This window comes from Camelina sativa, chromosome 12 (assembly GCF_000633955.1).
Source record: "Camelina sativa cultivar DH55 chromosome 12, Cs, whole genome shotgun sequence".
Classification (NCBI taxonomy): domain Eukaryota; kingdom Viridiplantae; phylum Streptophyta; class Magnoliopsida; order Brassicales; family Brassicaceae; genus Camelina; species Camelina sativa.
The window spans coordinates 11,008,240-11,031,062 of record NC_025696.1 but is presented as its reverse complement, the minus strand read 5'-3'; the positions used below and the strand labels follow the sequence as shown (position 1 = coordinate 11,031,062).

General features: G+C 38.0%; 4 protein-coding genes across 4 annotated transcripts; all 4 read right to left on the bottom strand.

Moving 5' to 3' along the window:
- LOC104731263 (putative lipid-binding protein AIR1) lies at window positions 3,411-4,102 on the bottom strand. The gene has a single exon (XM_010450587.2). The coding sequence runs from the start codon at window positions 4,013-4,015 to the stop codon at window positions 3,605-3,607; it is 411 nt and encodes a 136-aa protein (XP_010448889.1). The 5' UTR covers window positions 4,016-4,102; the 3' UTR covers window positions 3,411-3,604.
- LOC104733382 (proline-rich extensin-like protein EPR1) lies at window positions 7,672-9,525 on the bottom strand. The gene has a single exon (XM_010452963.1). The coding sequence runs from the start codon at window positions 9,523-9,525 to the stop codon at window positions 7,672-7,674; it is 1,854 nt and encodes a 617-aa protein (XP_010451265.1).
- LOC104733381 (proline-rich extensin-like protein EPR1) lies at window positions 10,479-12,383 on the bottom strand. Its single transcript, XM_010452962.1, has one exon. It carries the CDS (start codon window positions 12,381-12,383, stop codon window positions 10,479-10,481), a length of 1,905 nt encoding a protein of 634 aa, XP_010451264.1.
- On the bottom strand, window positions 15,866-16,566 carry LOC104731262 (pEARLI1-like lipid transfer protein 3). The gene has a single exon (XM_010450586.2). It carries the CDS (start codon window positions 16,503-16,505, stop codon window positions 16,125-16,127), a length of 381 nt encoding a protein of 126 aa, XP_010448888.1. The 5' UTR covers window positions 16,506-16,566; the 3' UTR covers window positions 15,866-16,124.

Below are 22,823 nucleotides of genomic sequence, written 5' to 3'. Positions count from 1 at the left end.
TTCAAGCGGTTACTGTTATATACGGTTACGGTTATTTGATAATATGATACGGTTGATATTATTTGATGATATAATATAATTGATATTATTTATTTATAATTAATATGTTCTTATAGTGTACTCATATTTCTATATATCATATGATTCATATTAAATAAATAATTATTAGTATATTTTATTATGTTTTTAAAATATTATAAACCAAAATAAGGATTTTGGTTTGAGAAGTTTCTAAACGCGTGGATCTAAAACCAAATAAGTATATAGATAAAATTATCAATAATTGGGTGCATGTGTTGACTATATGTTGGTCTTCATGAATTTTACAAATTTTATAGGAAAATAAATGATTTTGTTCTTGGAGTTTGATGGGTTAACAAGTTGTGTGGTAGTCTTAAAAAAAGGTTTTTCAGTGGAAGAATGTGAAGAAGTTGACGAAGAAGAAGAAGAAAAATAGTATAACGAAGAACCAAATGGTAAAAGTAACGATGGCAATTACCACAAAATTTGACAATGAAAATGACAAGAAATAATATGAAGAATAAGAAAACATTGAATAAAAAACACGAAAACATAAGTGGTAGCGATCAATTAAATATGAAAACGAGTTAAATTCATGATTATAAAATTGTTTCGTTTTTCTGGTGGTCAAAGAAATGGTTTAGGATATGTGAGGTCATCAGTTTGATTTGACTCGCCTGGACGTCGAGTTAAATTCATGATTTTTTTTATCAGATTTGATTTTATAACATAACTGATTTTTATATTTTAAAAGATTGTGTATCTGAAATTTTTTTTTCTTTAGTACTATTTTTTTTTATGAGATAATATGTTATTACTGTCATCAATCATATATAATTTTTATCAAAATATATCAAATAAATCCACGCGTAGCGTGGGTTCAAAACCTAGTGTATGTAAAGATTATTGTTAATTAATTTTGTATTAACAATGAATTCATTATTTAAAATTTTTAAAAAAAAAATTCGGAGATTAGCATTTTTTTTTCAGAACCTGATTGTGAGTCCACCAACTATTAATTCACTTAGCGGCGTTAGTGCACACTGTAATGTTTCACAAAATCTAATGTATAGATTATTAAATATTTCTATGTTTCTTCAGAGTTTAGCTACTCTTTTATATACTTCTGGAATCTTTTAAGCTGAAAATGCCAAATTGAGGTCACGGGAAAGCCCATGCATATATAATTTACGTGATAAAGGAACAAGATCAGATCGAATATTGGTATTGCCATGTGAATGATTAACACCGATATAGAGATGACTTGGTCCTTTTATCACGTAAAATATATACATATATATCACATTCAAATCTATATAAACCTCAATATCTTATTTACTGTAACTGGATTTATAATAATTCGGGTTAAACTTATAAAGATAAGATTATACATGCCAAAGATGGTTCACGGGCAGTGTTCTAGTGGCTATAGGTGAGATCTGGAAAATCGAATTATATTTTCTACACGTGATTATGATTTGAATTAGTGGACGAAAACACCATCCTTTGCTGACACGTAACCAGGCCCGGCTCATGGGAGTGGCGAGAGGGGTAAAGGTCAAGGGACCAACCCAAAATTTAGAAAATTTCCTTCTAACCAAGGAGACCAAAAAAAAAAAAAAAATTATAGTGTAAAAAGGGTCCAAATTTTTTGGTTCACCTAGGATCCAAAAAAATATTGAGACGGGACTGCACGTGACAGACACTGGTCAATGATGGTCGGAATCATAACAAACAGTGTGCCAAGGAGTCAAGGACTATGATAAAGATGCAGTACTGACTATACGAAATATGTTCGCCAAGAAGAAATTATTAAAACGCTCTAATGACATAACACAGCAAGATATATGTATTTATTCATGCAATGTGCACTGTATACTGGAAATTAATGTATATATGATGTGCAGTTACTTCAAAATGTATAATGTTCGTATGACTGAGAGAGACTAACCACTTATTTTCGTTTTAATATCCTTGGAGTTGGAGCAAAACTAAAACCAAAACCAAAACCAATAGCATCGTCTACGTCATCGTAAACGATGAGTCATCTACACATTTTATTTTTGGAATTATTTATGAATTCACTCTAGTACAATTGTGGCGGCCGTTTTTTGGAAGGGAATTTTGTCAAATATGCCACATTTTTATAAAAGTTTTGGGAAATGCCACATTTAATTCATTATTTTTAAAATGCCATATTTTTACTGTTCACATGTGATTAAAAGATAAAAATATCCTTGTATGAAAGAGAGTGATTGTCGTGGACGAAATCTGATGGACTAGTTATTAGAAGAAGTCATAGACTTATCCAAAAATTTCATTTCATAACTTGTCTACGAAAATTATATTAACGAAGTTGTTCATGAGTTCAAATTAGTTAATCATATTATTAAAGATAAGTTGACTATGAAAAATAATTAGACAAAAAAGGTTAAGTTGTCGAGATGGTGGATCAAAAGAAGATGTTGAGGATGATGAACCAAAAGACGATGATTGACCAAAAGAGGATGATGTGGATGAGGGTGAACCAAAAGATGATGTGGATTGGGTTTCTCGCTGACATTCTTCTCCATATCATCATGTCCATCATCCGCATCTTGTCTATCATCCACATCTTGTTCATCATTCGCATCTTGTCTATCATCTGCATATTGTCTATCATCTGCATCTTGTCTATCATCTGCATCTTGTCTATCATCCGTATCTTGTCCATCATCCGTATCTTGTCTATCAACAACATAGTGTTCATTGAAAGGCATTTATATCTTTTTAAGGGAAAGTTGTGGCATTGTGGAAAAGAAATGGAGAAAGTAATAGTTTGACTTTAAAAAGTTACTGTTCATGGGATTTTTGTTAATTAACTCTTTCTGAAAACTTCTTGGGACGATGGATGTCATGTCACACTTATAATGTTCTATATTCCATAACATTGTTGATCTTGGAGAAACCTCTTTCAAAATAACACCACAGACCACAACCTTCCAACTCCAAACTACTCCTATGAAACATTTATGTCATTTTAGTCCGGGAATGATCTAATGACATATATCCACTCTTTGCCCAAAAAAGTCAAGTTTCCTCGTTGCCCTACGTACGCTAGCTGATTTATATTCAAAAAGTTCGTATATGGATTTTCCAAGTTAAAGTTGCACCAACCAAATTCTTATTACGGAATGACTGTTCTGAATCTTCTTTCATCTCAATTAAATCCTGATCGTATACACGTGTGCAACAACAATACTCACGGGCCAATCATAATGAATTGTGATTATCTCTTTTTTTCCTTTTTTAATATGGGATGAATTTCTTATCTCTTGTGTATTTAACGCTACGATAATTATATTAAATTGATAATATAGATGCTGGAAAAAAATAATAAAACATGTTGATAAAAAGAAAAAAATCATTGATATTTTTATTCAAAAGGATCCAAATTACTCGCGATAAAAAAAAGTAAACAACATAACCTCATTGATGTTCTTCATGAGCTTCACCAATTCAAATAAACGAGCATAAAATATAACATAGCAATCAAAGATTCAAGATTTTCATGGTTCGTAACTTATATATTGACGTATTGATTTTAAGGGCATTGGAAGCCGCGTGGTGCCTTTCTGCTGCAAACATTGAGAAGCAAGCTGAGGTTGATGGGAAGGTTAAGGTTGATACCGAGAACACTAGCCTTTAGGGCAGTGCAAAGACAAACCGCAGCTTCAAGATCGACCAAACCCTGGATAAGGCTGCAACATGGAGTCACAGGAGGAGTTCCGAGAGTAACATCGTTCAACAAGTTGAGTGCGTTAACACAAACACCGAGCTTTAATGCATCTTTAGGGCAAGTCCCGGTACTGGTTGGTGCGGTTGGTGGGCTAGGTTTATGTTTGTTGTGTTTGCGCGGTGGAGGAGGACAATCAGTACTGCGAGTGGCTGTAGTGAGAGTGAACAAAAGGATGTTGAAGAGAAGGAAAAGCGCAAGAGAGTTCTTAGGAGCCATTGGTTGTTGAAGGAAAGACAAACAAAGCCCTAAAGAAACTCTTTCAAGTTGAGAAGGATGTAGAGAGTTGTGGTGGAGAAAAGTAAAGAGTGTTAAGTGTGTATTTATAGGGGAAGTGGGTAGCTTGAGTAGAGAATTAAATGACATATATCATAAGCTAAATGAGTTGATTAATAAATAATAATAGTGCGTGGTTTTTAAAATATTTACTTGGAGTTGGACCGACCACGTTCTAGCCCTAGGGAATTTAGCTGGCGATAGGCATATTTTTGGAACTAAGTACAAAGTTGCTATACTCAAATGGAATTTTTTTATTCATTATATTAAATATGGTTTTTATATACATCTTCTTTATTTATATAAATTATCTAAAATCACATAATTATAAAAATGATATATTCAATCTTTTTTAAAAAAAATTACATAATTTTTACTTCTATATTTTAGTATTTACATAGACTTTCCGTGAAATGTACGAATGTAATAAATTATTAACAATAGGGAGATGGATCGAGGACGTAACGTGATTGTGAATGTTCTCTTCGTGTGCTCTTCATCTAATGGTCTACTTTAAGCTGGAAGGTGATAAAAACGAACAATTTGATAAACGAGTCTACTTCGTGATTGATTGTTTTGTAGAAGTCGCGTTGTCCGATGACACAAAGGAAGAATTTTTGAAACGTTACGATATCATTTTCATTGGTATTTTATTACATTACTGGAACCAACAAATAATAGACAATATTACACGGTTATCTTGTATACTGTGTCGTGGTGCAAGGCCATTATGGGCAGCTAAAGCCTTGTGGAATTCTGCGACCACAAATCATAACATCATATATGATAACTAGATTAGGACCTGCCCGATGTGGCGGGTTTAGAGTTTTTAAATAAAATTAAATTTAACAAAATATAAAATAAACATTTTTAGTTAACTAAAACTATTTATAAAAGTAAATAAATACACCGAGATGTTCAATATGATATTTGGTGTAAAAGGTGTGACTCTGCAGTTGAGACTATTAATCACGTTTTCCTTGAATGTCCCCGCTCGTGTGAAGTTTGGGATTTATCTCCGACTCCGGTCTCGTCAGAGGGTTTTTCATTAGAGTCGGTGTACTCGAATTTGCATTTTGTTTTTGGATGAGTGCCTCTCAACAGTGTGATCCTGATTTACTTCTTCAATTACCATGGATTTTATGGGCAATCTGGAATGCCATAAATAAAAAAGTTTTTCAAGGTTTTTTCAGATATCCAGGTTTCTTCATCTGGTTGTTAGATTGATAGTTCTTGTAAAGCAACCAATGTGCATTCAAGATTGGGCTGGTGGTGTTGCGTTGGTGAGGAGTGAACCTTGTTGTTGGGGGCCAAGTGTCTAAGACGGAGCCCCTCTCCCTTATAGTCGGAGTTAGAAGCGTTGTTGTGGACCATGGAGCAGATACATGCTGCAGAGATCACTTATCAACATTTCAAGACTGATTGTACTGAGTTACTCACTATGGTGCAGTCTCCTGAAGATTGGTTGTCCTTCTCCAACCTGCTCGATGAGTTTAACTCGCTGGAGTCATTCCCACTATTCTCCATCTCTTGGATCCCGCGTGCGTCAAATACTAAGGTAGATTGTCTTTACTGTGCTTTGGGTTCTCTTATCTCTGAAGTTTCTTTTGTAAACCCCTTTCTCTCGAGCTTGGACAACTAACCGAAGAATTTCTTTTTAATTTATTGTTTGGTTAAAAAAAAAGTAAATAGATACACTTTTAGTTAAAGAAAATAGTTGTAGATGTGTTCAAAGTTATTAAAATAAAATTAAATTTAACAAAAATATATATTTAATTCTTTTCGTAAGTAAAGACAATATATAAAAGTAAAGAGATAAACTTTTAGTTATAGAAAATAGTTGTTTTTTTTGCTATAATACACTAATATATATCTATTTACAAATCTACTATTTACATTACCACTAAAAGGTGTATTTGTACACACAAAGTGTCTTTATGAACACATTAAATAACATATTATATATCTCTTCACTTTAACAGTTTTATAGTTACAAAAACGCATACGTTAATCTTACATACTCATATCTTATATATTACAATAGCAGTCTTTCTGAATAAATTATTTGATTGGTGAAAAAATATGAGATGATCTATTTTTATTTTAGTTTTTTTACTTCAACAATCTTTTTTTTATGTAAAGGTTAGTATTTACATTTTTTAGAAACAGTAATTAATTGTATAATTTTCACAATCATTTTTTTTTCTTATATAAAAAGTAATCTTTTTTCTTGTAAATTTAGCAACTTAAAACTAAAATAAGTAAGAAATATTATAATTTTGAATTTTATGTATATATAATTTCCTTATAATGATCTTTTCTAAATTTTGAAGCTGTGTAAATTTTATAATTTTCTTATAATTTCTTTGTAATATTTTGAAAACTGTTAAAAATAAAACTTTTGTTTTACATTTAGAAGTTTACAAAGGTTTTTTTTCTTTAAAAGATTTTAAATAAAATTAGGTTTTCTTTTCTCTATTTTACTTTTATATAAAATTTTTTTATGGTAGGTTTTGAATTTTTACATTTTTATAAATTTATAATTGACATGTATCAATATTTGAATGATGCAATTGACACATGTCACAATCTTGTTAATGAGTAACTTTGATATTAAGCTTTATATAATAAAATTTAATTAATTTTAGTTAGACGTTAGACAACTCTTGATCACATTATCAATTAAACATGCAACCAAATTAAAGGTTCACCGAAACACTACAATATTAAGTTTATTACAAACTACAAGAGTTGATCTGGTCCGCAAACTCTGCCATGTGATCCGCTTAATTTATTTGAGTATTAAAATCTGGTTTACAAATTTCATGTGCACACTTGCTACACACTAAAGGTTAATTCTTAAACTTATCTAAAACGGATTAAGATAGATTGTCTTTGTGATTTTAAAGTGTCTACTCTTACTCTTAATCATAAAACATAAACTAAAGATCAGTAAAATTATACAAGAACATGCAGTTGCGACTAGCAATGAAGATGATGAACTAAAAGAAACAAAAATGATCAACTAACCAAGTAAAGAAAAAGCTTGCTAACTGAGATATTGAAGCATTGCAAACTTTTTCTTTCTTTATTTTTTTTTTTGTCAACACAAGCATTTTAAATAAGATCGACAATCTTATATGAAGTTGAAGCCAATAGTCTGATCTGTGGAATCTTCAAAATAGATAGGGGACGAATTTTTTTTTTTTTTAGTATTCCCGTTTGATTTACGTTTTCATGCTGAAACAATGATTTGAAAATAGCTAGTTTCTATTACAAATTTCTTTACTTATTAAAATCACAAAATCTAAACAAAAAACTTACGTAAACTATTTATATATAAAAAATCTTAAAAGTGTAACTCTAGAATAAAACATTTTGCTTGTGTTTTTATTACATATGATATTTTCATTCTGTTACAGTTGTGAAGTTCAATAAAAAAGACAATTTAAAAGAAACACAAAATTTATTGATGTTTTATTACATTATATATTATTGGTAGAAAGTAAATAAGTCACAAGACTTTAGTTGTGGTTTAAGTGTTAAGTTTGTTTTCGTGAATTTAGGTTATAACAAGGGCCGGGAGACGAGGAAATTAGTTATGGGCAGGTGAAGCCTCTCGGAATCCTGCGGCCACAAGCCCTACAGAGGATAATGATATTGGGAGAAAGAGTGGAACGTCGTGCTCTCACCAAATCACATAGGCAAGCAGCTGCTTGAGCATCGGATAGATCGCGAATGAGGGTACAACATGGCTTTGCCAATCGAAAATCTAGGAAGTTACCAAAAAATTTTAGGATATTGGAACATGACCTTATTTGATTGGCATTCCTGGGACATATGCCACGTGGGGGAATTGGTGGTGGTATTTGAGACCGGGGCGGTGGTGGGGAGCTTGAAGGAGGAGGGGGTAGTGAGTTGTTTGGTGGAAACGTTGGTGAAGGTAGCGTTGGTGTACCTAGAGGAGCCATCGGTGGTGAGTTTGGTGGAAGTGTAGGTGGAGTCTGTGATGGTGTGTCTGGAGGAGTTTCTGGTGGTGTGTTTGGAGGAGTTTGTTGGGGTGTGTTTGGAGGAAGCGTTGGTAGGATCTCTGGCGGTGGGGTCTCGGGTGGTGGAATCTCTGGAGGTGGAGTTTCGAGTGATGGGTCTATAATTTCAGGTAGTGGAGTCTCTGATGGAGGATTTTGTTGGGGTGTGTTTGGAGGAAGCGTTGGTAGGATCTCTGGTGGTGGAGTCTTGGGTGGTGGAATCTCCGGAGGTGGAGTTTCGAGTGATGGGTCTATAATCTCAGGTGGTGGAGTCTCTGGTGGTGGGGTCTCGGGTGATGGAGTCTTTGGGTCTATAAGCTCCGGTGGTGGAGTATTAGATGGTGGAAACACGGGGACTAATATATCTGGTGGAAACACGGGAACTATAATATCCGGTGGTGGTATTTCGGGGTCTAGAATTTCTGGTGGTGAAGTCTCAAATGGTGGAATCTCAGGATCTATAATATTTGGTGGTGGAGTCTCGGAGGGTGGAATCTCAGGATCTATTATAATCTCTGGTGGTGGAGTCTCAGGTTGTGTAATCTCGGGTGGTGGACTCTCGGATGGTGAAATCTCTGGATCTATTATAATCTCTGGAGGCGGAATCTCAGGGTCTATAATATCCGGTGGTGGGGTCTCGGATGGTGAAATCTCAGGTGGTGGTGTCTCAGATGATGGAACCTCAGATGGTGGTGTCTCAGATGGTGGAACCTCGGGGTTTACTATAATTTCTGGTGGTGGAATCTCAGGGTTTATAATATTAGGTGGTGGAGTCTTAGGTGGCGAAATCTCTGGTGACGGAATCTCGGCTGCTGGATTTTCGGATGATGAAATCTCAGGATCTACTATAATCTCCGTTGGTGGAATCTCAGGGTCTATAATATCTGGTGGTGGAGTCTCAGGTGATGAAATCTCGGGTAATGGTGTCTCAAATGGTGGAATCTCAGGGTCTACTATAATCTCTGGTGGTGGAATCTCAAGATCTGTAATATTAGGTGGTGGAGTCTCAGGGGATGAAATCTCGGGTGGCGGAATACCGGGTGCTGGATTTTCCAATGGTGGAATCTCATGATCCACTATAATCTCCGGTGGTGGAGTCTCATTTGGTGAAATCTCGGGTGGCGAATTAGTCTTAGGTGGTGATGTGTCTGGTGGCAAAATCGACGGTGGGGTGTCCTGTGGAGGGGATGGTAGTGGACAAATACAAGGTGGACATGACATTGGTGGTGGTGGAGGCGGACGGTGAGGGGGTGGTGGCGGGCGACGAGGGCGTGAAGGTTGACCGCGAGGGGGTGGAGGCGGGCTGAGACGAGAAGGAGGTGGGCCGCGACGGGACGGGCTCTGAGCGTCAACTTGGCTGAGCAAGAGAATGCTGAGTATTGCAAGGACGACTGCTAAGGTTTTCGGTGAACCATGTGGGGCCATTTTGTCCTTAGGCAATCTTTGTCCTCACGAATGGAGAAATGTACGGAATTGGTGAACTGAGGTGTAGTGAGGTTGTGAGTATTTATAGCCGCTTTTGGAGCTTCAATAGATAGCCGTTCTGTCACTTGGTCAATTGCCAAACCCCCTTCTTCTAGTTTAGGTCATAGGTGGCTTTACTTCACGTATTTGTTTGACAATAAATCGTTCACTAGCCTTACGCTGGCAGTAATCAGTTTTTCAAAATGCGGAATAATCTGTCAGGCACTAACGGTCTTATTAGATGAAGATTACTCGTAACACATTACGTTGCTTATAGACTGTGATATAAGATAATGGTTTCGAGTTAGAAATACCACTCTCATGAACCTACTTGTTTTGGATTGATTTCTTTGCTGTTCTTTTAATGTTGCTCTATTCAATATATTGTTCGTTTTGGTCCAATGATTTATCCAAGTGGATTTGTAGAAAATATTTACCGAAGTTATGACGTTTTTCCTGTTGAATGTGCTTGAAGTTTTATGCTTCTAATTAATTTATATTCATCCATATTGCAAAAGCTATATATAATACTTTTAAGAGTACTATATCTATTTTTTAAAATGGGCAATAAATACAGATTTGTAACGATCAATTCTGTCTCAAAATTGTGTCCGGTTGAGTAATTTGCATGTTAGTTTTGCTGCTTGGTAAATTAGTGGGCATGCTTCATGAAGTCCATCTTCCAGAATTTTCTTCAAATTAATTAGTTTTTAGGGTTAGGATTGTGGGCATTTTAAGTTAGGACTTCATGAAGCATGCCAAGTCTAAATAGTTAGGCTAAACATAAATGTGACCATTTATTTAATTTGTTTTATTTGTTAAGTGCAAGCACGTAAATTGGATTAATTAGTCTGATTCTGGTGAAACCCCACATAATTTTCAGTCCGATCCAGTCTGGTTTTATTTTTCCATACTTAATTTTTAAAGTTCGGCTTGGCTTGAACATGGTTGTAGCTTGTAGGATCAGNTGGGCAGGTGAAGCCTCTCGGAATCCTGCGGCCACAAGCCCTACAGAGGATAATGATATTGGGAGAAAGAGTGGAACGTCGTGCTCTCACCAAATCACATAGGCAAGCAGCTGCTTGAGCATCGGATAGATCGCGAATGAGGGTACAACATGGCTTTGCCAATCGAAAATCTAGGAAGTTACCAAAAAATTTTAGGATATTGGAACATGACCTTATTTGATTGGCATTCCTGGGACATATGCCACGTGGGGGAATTGGTGGTGGTATTTGAGACCGGGGCGGTGGTGGGGAGCTTGAAGGAGGAGGGGGTAGTGAGTTGTTTGGTGGAAACGTTGGTGAAGGTAGCGTTGGTGTACCTAGAGGAGCCATCGGTGGTGAGTTTGGTGGAAGTGTAGGTGGAGTCTGTGATGGTGTGTCTGGAGGAGTTTCTGGTGGTGTGTTTGGAGGAGTTTGTTGGGGTGTGTTTGGAGGAAGCGTTGGTAGGATCTCTGGCGGTGGGGTCTCGGGTGGTGGAATCTCTGGAGGTGGAGTTTCGAGTGATGGGTCTATAATTTCAGGTAGTGGAGTCTCTGATGGAGGATTTTGTTGGGGTGTGTTTGGAGGAAGCGTTGGTAGGATCTCTGGTGGTGGAGTCTTGGGTGGTGGAATCTCCGGAGGTGGAGTTTCGAGTGATGGGTCTATAATCTCAGGTGGTGGAGTCTCTGGTGGTGGGGTCTCGGGTGATGGAGTCTTTGGGTCTATAAGCTCCGGTGGTGGAGTATTAGATGGTGGAAACACGGGGACTAATATATCTGGTGGAAACACGGGAACTATAATATCCGGTGGTGGTATTTCGGGGTCTAGAATTTCTGGTGGTGAAGTCTCAAATGGTGGAATCTCAGGATCTATAATATTTGGTGGTGGAGTCTCGGAGGGTGGAATCTCAGGATCTATTATAATCTCTGGTGGTGGAGTCTCAGGTTGTGTAATCTCGGGTGGTGGACTCTCGGATGGTGAAATCTCTGGATCTATTATAATCTCTGGAGGCGGAATCTCAGGGTCTATAATATCCGGTGGTGGGGTCTCGGATGGTGAAATCTCAGGTGGTGGTGTCTCAGATGATGGAACCTCAGATGGTGGTGTCTCAGATGGTGGAACCTCGGGGTTTACTATAATTTCTGGTGGTGGAATCTCAGGGTTTATAATATTAGGTGGTGGAGTCTTAGGTGGCGAAATCTCTGGTGACGGAATCTCGGCTGCTGGATTTTCGGATGATGAAATCTCAGGATCTACTATAATCTCCGTTGGTGGAATCTCAGGGTCTATAATATCTGGTGGTGGAGTCTCAGGTGATGAAATCTCGGGTAATGGTGTCTCAAATGGTGGAATCTCAGGGTCTACTATAATCTCTGGTGGTGGAATCTCAAGATCTGTAATATTAGGTGGTGGAGTCTCAGGGGATGAAATCTCGGGTGGCGGAATACCGGGTGCTGGATTTTCCAATGGTGGAATCTCATGATCCACTATAATCTCCGGTGGTGGAGTCTCATTTGGTGAAATCTCGGGTGGCGAATTAGTCTTAGGTGGTGATGTGTCTGGTGGCAAAATCGACGGTGGGGTGTCCTGTGGAGGGGATGGTAGTGGACAAATACAAGGTGGACATGACATTGGTGGTGGTGGAGGCGGACGGTGAGGGGGTGGTGGCGGGCGACGAGGGCGTGAAGGTTGACCGCGAGGGGGTGGAGGCGGGCTGAGACGAGAAGGAGGTGGGCCGCGACGGGACGGGCTCTGAGCGTCAACTTGGCTGAGCAAGAGAATGCTGAGTATTGCAAGGACGACTGCTAAGGTTTTCGGTGAACCATGTGGGGCCATTTTGTCCTTAGGCAATCTTTGTCCTCACGAATGGAGAAATGTACGGAATTGGTGAACTGAGGTGTAGTGAGGTTGTGAGTATTTATAGCCGCTTTTGGAGCTTCAATAGATAGCCGTTCTGTCACTTGGTCAATTGCCAAACCCCCTTCTTCTAGTTTAGGTCATAGGTGGCTTTACTTCACGTATTTGTTTGACAATAAATCGTTCACTAGCCTTACGCTGGCAGTAATCAGTTTTTCAAAATGCGGAATAATCTGTCAGGCACTAACGGTCTTATTAGATGAAGATTACTCGTAACACATTACGTTGCTTATAGACTGTGATATAAGATAATGGTTTCGAGTTAGAAATACCACTCTCATGAACCTACTTGTTTTGGATTGATTTCTTTGCTGTTCTTTTAATGTTGCTCTATTCAATATATTGTTCGTTTTGGTCCAATGATTTATCCAAGTGGATTTGTAGAAAATATTTACCGAAGTTATGACGTTTTTCCTGTTGAATGTGCTTGAAGTTTTATGCTTCTAATTAATTTATATTCATCCATATTGCAAAAGCTATATATAATACTTTTAAGAGTACTATATCTATTTTTTAAAATGGGCAATAAATACAGATTTGTAACGATCAATTCTGTCTCAAAATTGTGTCCGGTTGAGTAATTTGCATGTTAGTTTTGCTGCTTGGTAAATTAGTGGGCATGCTTCATGAAGTCCATCTTCCAGAATTTTCTTCAAATTAATTAGTTTTTAGGGTTAGGATTGTGGGCATTTTAAGTTAGGACTTCATGAAGCATGCCAAGTCTAAATAGTTAGGCTAAACATAAATGTGACCATTTATTTAATTTGTTTTATTTGTTAAGTGCAAGCACGTAAATTGGATTAATTAGTCTGATTCTGGTGAAACCCCACATAATTTTCAGTCCGATCCAGTCTGGTTTTATTTTTCCATACTTAATTTTTAAAGTTCGGCTTGGCTTGAACATGGTTGTAGCTTGTAGGATCAGCATGGGGTTTTTTTTTTTTTTTTCGGACGTTTCATTAAAACAATATAACCAACGTTCATACTTGATATAAAAGCGTTAATGCATTTCTGGATCTTTATCCTGATTTGGAATATAATGCTCTATATTTATCTTATTTATGTTTTAGTTGTTGCCAATCATATAAATTTTATTTTGTTTTTTGTTTATTTAGTTTTATATTCTATCGTTGTTAATTATAAGTTTGATTCGAAAGGAGTTGTTGTTGTTGGTCTAAGATTTAGTTTAAATATCGGAGTGGAAACTTTAATTTCCACCTGTTTAAAAAAAACAAAATGTATAAGCTGATATAGAGAGTATTTGATTATGTGATAATTTGGTTTTGAGAAGCATTTGATTATTATATGTTGCCTATCATTCATTCATTTAAAAAATTTTATGTAAAATTTTCTTTTGGGCTTGCGTTCTGCTGAGGAAGAGAATGTTGAGTGCAAGGAAGAGAACTAGGGTTTTTGTTGAACCATGCGGTGCCATTTATTCAACATATACAGTTCTCACAAAGGGCCAATTATTCGGAAACTGGTGAATACAAATGAAGTGAGGTTGAGTATATTTGTATGATGTATCCCCTTTGGAGCTTCACTACAAAATGATCCCCACTTGTACCATTGCTAATTAAAGCTCTTTCTAGTTAAATTAGGGCTTAGCTAGAATTCAGTTCAAATTTGTTAATTATCGTTAAATCGTTTTTATCCAAAAAAAATAAACAATTAATTTATCAAGTGTCCGAAATACCTACTTCATCAAAATGACAACATCAACATCCCCTTAAAATATATTAAAAGTCCATAATTTGAATTTCAGTTTTCAAATTTTATTTGAAACTTATGAACGTAACCCAATTGATAATTAATATATAATATTTTTATAGTTACTTCTTAGCATGATAAATAAAGGAGAATGGCTCGGCTGGATAGTATAAAAAAGCCGTGCCTGAAGGTTCACAAGCGGCTGAATCTTTATTAGAAGGTAAGACGTATACGTAAGCGTTTCTCGTTTCCATTTTCTAATTTTATTTAGTTTAGAAAAAAAGAACAAATAATTATTTAGTTAAAAAAAAAACAGAAAGAACTAATTAGCATTTTTTTAAAAACCAATTGACATTTAGTTAAGATGTGAAATACATCCAAAAAAAAAGAAGGAAGAATACATGCACACGTAAAAAAATAGCCTGAAGTCGTTGCTTGAATAAATGGGTTTGGCATGTTCCATAAATTCCCTATCCATGCATGCTCGTCTTCATGGCCGATTGGGACTCTCTAAAGGTAATTTGGCAGCCGCGAGTCTATATGGTTAATTAGGCTATATATATATATATATATACTAGTGTTATATAATTAATTATGGCATATATGTGATCTACTCCCTTCACCTTTTGTACACACTATGTCGTTAAAATATATTCCACACATGTTTAAACTGTTTTAGCAATCGGACCTTGCTACAAATAAGAAAAAAAGGACAAAGATGACATTTAGCCATACACTACATAGAAAATATATAGAGATCATTATCTTCTTTATCTTGGACCACATGCATTTACTTTCTGAACTGTAATGTGAAATGCTTGTTTCATTATTGTTTTGGAAAATAAAACCAAAGACCATGAATATGATGCCTAAAGCTTTTAAGCAAGTGGCTGCTGCTGGTGTTGAGCATGTAAGATTGACTCTAACCTTCCACATTGGAAATAAATGGGCTAGTGGACACTGGACCCCGAAAAGACTAAACGAAAACCATATGCTCTTTATGAATGAATTCAGAGTATGGAATCACATACTTCTCACTATCACTCATTACAAGACAATGACGAGTATAGCTCATATAAAATATGTAAAACCTCAACTTCTACAGTATGGCAAATTGAAAATTTGTCATAAATGATGATTAAAACCTTACTGAAAATTACAAAATAGATAACAATCTCTTCTTACGAACGAAAGCACGATTTGTGTGGAGGCGAAACGTAATATAACAGTTTGTTAAGCGATCAGAATTCCATAATACAACCACATTGTTTGGAACACCCGAGAACAAAGCTAACGAACCAATTAGTTTGTGTATATTTTCATTCACAGAAGAAAGGAGAAAATAAGTTAATGAACAGTTAGTCAACATTTTAAGTTTTCTAAATTAGACACTTTGAACCTTCATTTCTAATTCAAGCCGCTCTATTTTTAATACATCACCAGGTAGTGTTCGCCACGATTATTATTACATCGATCAGACGATCACTACGTTGAATAGTGATCAAAACCACTTTGTCAAAAACGAGTGCCTCCAAAATATGTACATGCCCTTTCTGATGAGTGATTATATTTTTGACAGACGAGTAATTAATTACCATATAAGTTTTAAAATGAACCATTAAAGTATTTACACGACTAGTTTATTTTCTCAATTTGTTTTCGTTTCGACATATCATATGGGAGACAAGATAAAAACACACACAAAAGTATTGCACTTTATTTATTATTCTTCTTCGTGAACATTAGTAGATATCTATATGCATATTTATTATGCATATATATGCATACAGACATCAACAGTCCTTTTTTCTTGTCAGCATAAGTAGCCCTTATTACGTCCTAATCAACAACGAAACACAGATCAACAATGTAATCCATTAATACTTGTGGTGCAAGCAAACTTCTAGTTCAAGGAAATACTTGATATATAGGGATCTTAATTAGGGGGAATTAAGGTGAAGTTACTGTTGATGGTGGACACTGAAAACCGATAAGAAAAACCATATTGCAAGCAAAAAAGATTTCTCTAACGGCCTTATCGATACCGAAAACCAAAGGGAGTGGCCTGAAGATAAAGCAGAGACAATCGGCTACTTGAACATTAGCGAGGCCATTGATGGCAGTGCAACATGATCGTGCTCTGGTGTCTCCAGCTGTGACATTGGCTAGGCCAAGGACGTTAGCACATACGCGTAGTTGCAATGGGTCTCTGGGACAAGTACCAAAGTTGTCGTCCATTGTTGGTGAAGGGGAGCTGAGTAGGTCTGCTTCTGCGAGGCTGATGAGGAGGATGATGACGAGGGAAATGGTGGTTGAGCTCTGTGAAGCCATTTTTTTTATTTTATGTTGTGGATATGAAAGTAGTGTGTGGATGCTTTCGATGAGGTTGTGTGGGTATTTTATAGAGCAAAGAAAGGCTTTGGAATTTAAGACACTTGTTTTTATCATTTCATTTCTCTTCGCCTAACATTACTCTTTTTTAATTAATGAGGCTTTAGAGATTTAGGCAAGTATTTGGTTCCCTGATTCTCTCTCGTTTCTCTCTAGTCTTATACACGCCTTTACGCCGCAAAATCTCAAGTTTCGCTTGCATTAAAGAGGTTTTTGTTTGTTTTTTTTTTTTTTTTGTCAACCTCACCTTAAACTTAAATAAAACTCCTCGATTGGTTACCCAATCTGGAGGGAAATTGTTTACAAAAGATGTTTCTGATAAAAGCACTCTAGAAGATCGAGCTAAGCAATCAGTCTTCATATTGGACGTCCTGGGGATCTTGATCAGAGAAAAGGGGGGCAAGGAAGCACTAAGCACTTGGAACTCCTCAAGAAGCGTTGAGAAACTCGGCCACTCCTCCGGAGCTTGCACCATCGCTAATAACTCTGCAGAATCCGTCTCGAATCTTCGGCAAACAATTCCTCTAGAACGAATACACTCCATCGCCCATAGTAAAGCTTCTAGCTCTGAATGAAGTGGGGAAACACTGCGACGTTGACACTTGGCACCCATTACCAAGGTCTGATTTTCACTCTCACCACACCACCATCCTAACCCTGAATGATGTTCTGTGGCTTTCCACGAGCCGTCAACATGACAATAAATTGATAGCTCGGGCGAACTCGAAGACTCTGTTAAAACAGGACCCGCCCTTACGGCTACCTGGGCTTCCTCCCACCATAATTGATCACGTAAAGCCTGATCGATAATATCTGTTGGCTCTGACTGTAACCCTTGAAAGACTTTATTATTCCTATCCTTCCATAAGAACCAGACCAGCCACGGAATCGACCTATGTGTAACGCCTGAAGCCAAATGGGCTAAACCTTTTCCATATATAAAATCTAAATTGGAATAGATTGAACCAAGAGGGAACTTGTCCATATTAGATCCAGCAAAAATCCTCTCCCAAACCCGACGAGAATGAGGGCATTGAAATAAGGTATGATTAATCGACTCTTCCTCCATTTCACATCTCTTACATACCGTATCACAATTAACTCCCCGGGAGGCTAACCGCACCGTCACTGGAAGAGAACCCGATGCGATCTGCCAAAAGAAATGTTTTATTTTAGGTGGAACCGGGAGGTCCCAAGCCTTAGCCTTCAGAGCATTAAAATTGGGACCATACTCAATTTCAGCTTTCATATCTTGGGCTACCTTATACCCTGATTTAACCGAATACCGACCAGAATGTGAATAATGCCACACCAAACGATCTGGTTTATAAGATTTGCTAATAGGCAAACTAAGAATAGTTTGAATATCCTCTGGATCCATATACTCTTGTAGTATAGGGAGATGCCATTCTTTAGTATGTGGGTTAATCATATGATTTACCATTAAATTTGGATGAAGGTGCCGTCCCCTACCGTTTGCAGGTCGAGGATGCTGGTCCGGGATCCATGGATCACGCCAGACCGAAATGTTAATACCCGAGCCAACCGACCATCGGGCTCCTTTCTCCACTAGGGATTTAGTTGAGAAAATGCTTCTCCACCCAAATGAGGGAGAATATGGTTTTGTAGCCATTAACGGATGTTTGTTTCTGAAATATCGACCCCTAAAAACTTGAGCAAATAAAGAATTCAGAAACTGTATTAAACGCCAATACTGTTTAGCCAATAACGCATCATTAAAAATTTCCAAATCTCAAAATCCCAAACCTCCCTCTGATTTATCCTTACACATTTTATCCCAAGCCACCCAGTGGAGCCCCCGATCTTTCCCTTCAGAACTCCACCAGAAATTTGAAATTGCACTCGTCAATTTAGATGTTAAACCTTGAGGAAGTTTGAAACATGACATTACATGCGTGGGCAGTGCCAAAGCTACCGACTTTATTAAAACCTCCTTCCCTCCCTTAGATAAAAATTTTGCGTTCCAGCCATTTACCCGGTCATTCAACCAATCGCGAACGTAACCGAAAACTTGAGCTTTCGATCCTCCAAGACTCTCAGGGATCCCCAAATAGGAGCCCAAACCCCCCTCCTTGGAAATGCCAATGACGGACTTAACCTTTTCCTTGACCTCTGAAGGCACTTTTTACCGAACATAATAGAGGATTTATCCAGGTTTACCTCTTGGCCTGACGCTTTACCATAGTTACCAATGATATCCATCACCGTTGAACATTGTTCCTCATCTGCTTTACAAAAAAATAAACTATCATCCGCAAACAACAGATGAGAAATAGGAGGAGAATCTCGGGCAATCTTGACTCCCGATAATTTTTCCTCCCTCTCTGCCTTTTTTATATTAGCTATCAACATCTCAGTACAAAGAATAAACAGATAAGGGGATAAAGGATCCTCCTGTCGCAGTCCCCGTTTTGGCAGTATGGAGCCTCGTGGTTGACCATTAAGCAACACTTGATAGGAAACCGAACTCACACACCACATTATCCAAGAAATCCATCTGGAATCGAAGCCTAGCCTTAATAAAACCGCCTTTAAAAAGTCCCATTCAACTCGGTCATAGGCCTTGCTCATATCCGTTTTGAAAGCCAAAAATTCCGAACTACACATCCTATTGGTCTGTAAACCATGGAACATCTCTTGTGCCACCAGAATATTATCTGTAATTAACCGTCCAGAAACAAAGGCCGATTGTGTTTCAGAAATAATCGAGGGCAAAATCTTTTTTAACCGGAAACAAAGAATCTTCGATATGATTTTATAACTCACATTACACAAACTAATAGGCCTGAACTCTGCCATTCTTTTAGGCACTTCCACCTTTGGGATCAGACAAATATTAGTTTCATTAATTCTTGGATCAAACTGTCCAGTCCGAAAGAAATCTCTGACTAGAACAACCAGATCCCCTTTAAGACTCGCCCAAAACCTCTGAAAGAAAAGTGCGGTCATCCCATCCGGTCCCGGGGTTTTCTCCGGGTGCATCGCAAATAAGGCCTTACGAACTTCCATCTCCGATATATCCTTAGTTAGCTCCCTATTCATACGCTCGGTAACAAAAGGATTGACCGCTTGTACCATCTCTGAAATACCACAAACATCCGAATGGTCAAAAAGCTTATTAAAATAATCTGACGCAATCCTCTCCATACCCTCAGTCGATTCAACCCAAACATCCTCTGAATCAAACAGCCCCACAATCTTATTCCTAGCTCTCCTCTGTTTAGTAGAAGCATGAAAGAAACTCGTATTCTTATCCCCAACCCGCAACCAAAATTTCCTGCTTTTCTGTTGCCAATACAATTCCTCATCATGGTAGGCATCCTTTAGTTTCTTCTCAATAATACGGATTTCCGCTTGCGAAATAGCATCATCTTTTTTAGCATCCTCTAAAGCCGTCTTTAGGGAAGATATAAGAGTGTTACTATTCGGAACATTCTGCTTCCTCCACCATGAAATAGAATTCCTACAGTTTTTAATTTTATCTACAAACACCGGTGTTCTGAAATTTCTAGTACGATTCCACCCCGATTCCACGGCTCCGGAGAACCCCTCTTTCCCCATCCACCGCTTATCAAAACGAAATTGACGAAACCGCCGAACCCCAGATTTCGCACAAGAGGCTAATATAGGGGGATGATCCGAACCTATCATTTCCAGATAATCTACTCGCGAACAAGGGAACAGCGCATGCCAATCTTCATTCCCTAGAGCGCGATCCAACCTACAACGGACCACCTGGTTATTGCAACGATTACCTCGCCAAGAAAGAAAATCCCCATAACACGGGAATTCTAACATTCCACACTCTCGAATCATCGAAATAAACGAAAGGAAGGAAGAAACCGATCTTAACGCACCTCCCGATTTTTCATGATTACCAATTAATTCATTAAAATCACCTATCATAAACCAAGGATCCTGCCAAACCGCACCAATTTCTATTAATTTGTCCCAAACCACCTGTCTACACCCCGGCACAGGATCACCATAAACGAAAGAAATAAAAAAGATTTGAGACCCCAAAAAAGCTTGAACATCTATTAACCGGTCACAAGCAGAAATAACTTCAAGTTTTATATTATTGTTATAGAAAATCCACCGCTAGACCCATAGGGTTCGACCGTATACAAATGATGATAACGGAAATTATTCTGAAACTTTTTTAAATAAGAAAAACATCTTTTTGTTTCTGATAAAAATAAAATATCCGGTTTATTCTGCTTCCATAAATCCTTCAGATAGTTCTCTGTCAGATCTGCACCAATGCCCTGACAGTTCCAACTCAAGATCTTCACGTTTGAGCCGGCGGTTTCGGGAGAGCCACCATCCCTTTCTTCTGTTTGCGGGATCCTCCTCCCTTGCTGCCACCCTCTGACTTTTGTTGAGTTGACCGGACAGTACCTGTATTCTTACCAGCGTCACCTGCAGATTTCAATAACAGACCTTTAGCTAATAGCCGTTTACCCGGCGAAGCAATAGCTACAACATGTCTTTTATTCCCCCTAGCACCACTATAACCAGAAAAACTACCTTTCTTAGCCTTAATGACCTTAGTATTTCCCAACTTAAAAGCTTTCATAGCCTTATTAACCTGCCCCAAATCATCAACGAGATAAGAAGAGTTAGAGATAATACCTTGTGGAGCAACGTTCTCGGAATCTGACATACCCTTCTCCTTATCCGACTGAACACCATCGTCATCAACACCAGTATCCTCTTCATGTTCCGAAGCCTCACCCTCATGATATTCCCCATCTTCGAGTAAGTCATCGGAACTCACTGAAAACCCAACCTCATTGTCTCCACCATTCGTTCCCTTAACTTCCTCCATTAGAGAGTCTCTCATCCCGATCCACCAAATCATTAACTGAAGGGATGACCGGCTCATGAACAGCAGCAGCCTGCAAATCAAGCTTCTGCTTCGCCTGATACAAAGGTTTTGGCCAGGCAGGTCCATTCCCCTTTCTAGTAGGTTGCGAACGGGACTGTTGAACCAAGAAAGTACCAGCACCCTCCCTAGACTCTGCATTTCTCCCATAACTCCTCTGAATTCCAAAATCTCCCTGATTCTTTGCTTGAAATCTAAGCCCATTCTTTGAGCTTTCACCATTACGCCCCAGCTGATGATCTCTGTCACGATAAGACTCTGAATTAAAATCCAGAGAACGTTTAGCAAACTTCCTTGGCTTTTCCCAACCACCCTCAAAATGTTGAACCTTCGGTTTGAGCAAGGGTTGATTCCACGAACCTCCCCTCCTATCATCGACTTCCCCCTGACCCCGACCCCCTTCACTTTTACTTACCTCTGGACATACCTTAGCATCATGAGTTAACCTCAAGCAATGGCTACAGTAGCCCAGCAACTTCTCATACTCTAACGAGGCCACCACCTCATCACCAGTATTAAAAGGGACCAGTAGATGAAAAATGAGAGGATTAAACCCATTGATCGTGACAAGTAAACTACCAGATTCCTCATCTACCTCTCGAAGGATCCCAACCTTCTTTCCAATTGCCTGAAGGGTTGCAACCTCCCAAAAATGCATTGGTATCCCCGAGACTTTAACCCAAAAAGTAATGGCTGAAGGATAAGTATCAGAAATAATAGGCTCCCAACGAACCAACGACAACATCCAGTTATCAAAGTGATAAGGACCATTCCTTAGCACTCCTTGGAGATCATCCTCTGTCTCAAAATTGAACTGGAAAGTATCCCGACCCAAGTCAGCACCTTCAACCCTCTCCTCGAGCTTCCAGATCTTTGGCAAATTCGCGACCAGGGATTCCATTCGCTGGACCGTTGGATTCATCAATCTCCCAATGAGAGTGAGAGAAAATTGTTGGATACGATGTGCCATAACGGAATCTGAAATCTTGACCGTTTCTGTTCGAACCAAGGCAGCTTTACCTTTGTTGAGATTCAGTTGAGCCATGTTAACCCTGCCAATAACCGAAACACGATGAAACCCTTGAGACAGAAATGAAGAACTCAAAGATAACAACATAAAAACAAAAGAAACTCGAGAGGAAAATGCTTCTCCGAGATTGAATGAAAAAACCGAGATGAGGAACCATGACACCATCAGGAACCAAATAAATACCCATAACACAGAAATAAAGAGCACAATCTCCATTAATCCACAAACCCGTAAACCAGCTGTAGAATCCCTAAACAAAAGTCTAAGGAATATTTGCTTACCCGATAGAACCTGAACCCAAATCTCCCACTTTCCTTTT

Excerpts from the sequence above, each read along its gene's own strand:
- LOC104731263 (XM_010450587.2), bottom strand. The coding sequence starts at position 4,015 with ATGGCTCCTAAGAACTCTCTTGCGCTTTTCCTTCTCTTCAACATCCTT.
- LOC104733382 (XM_010452963.1), bottom strand. The coding sequence starts at position 9,525 with ATGGCCCCACATGGTTCACCGAAAACCTTAGCAGTCGTCCTTGCAATA.
- LOC104731262 (XM_010450586.2), bottom strand. The coding sequence starts at position 16,505 with ATGGCTTCACAGAGCTCAACCACCATTTCCCTCGTCATCATCCTCCTC.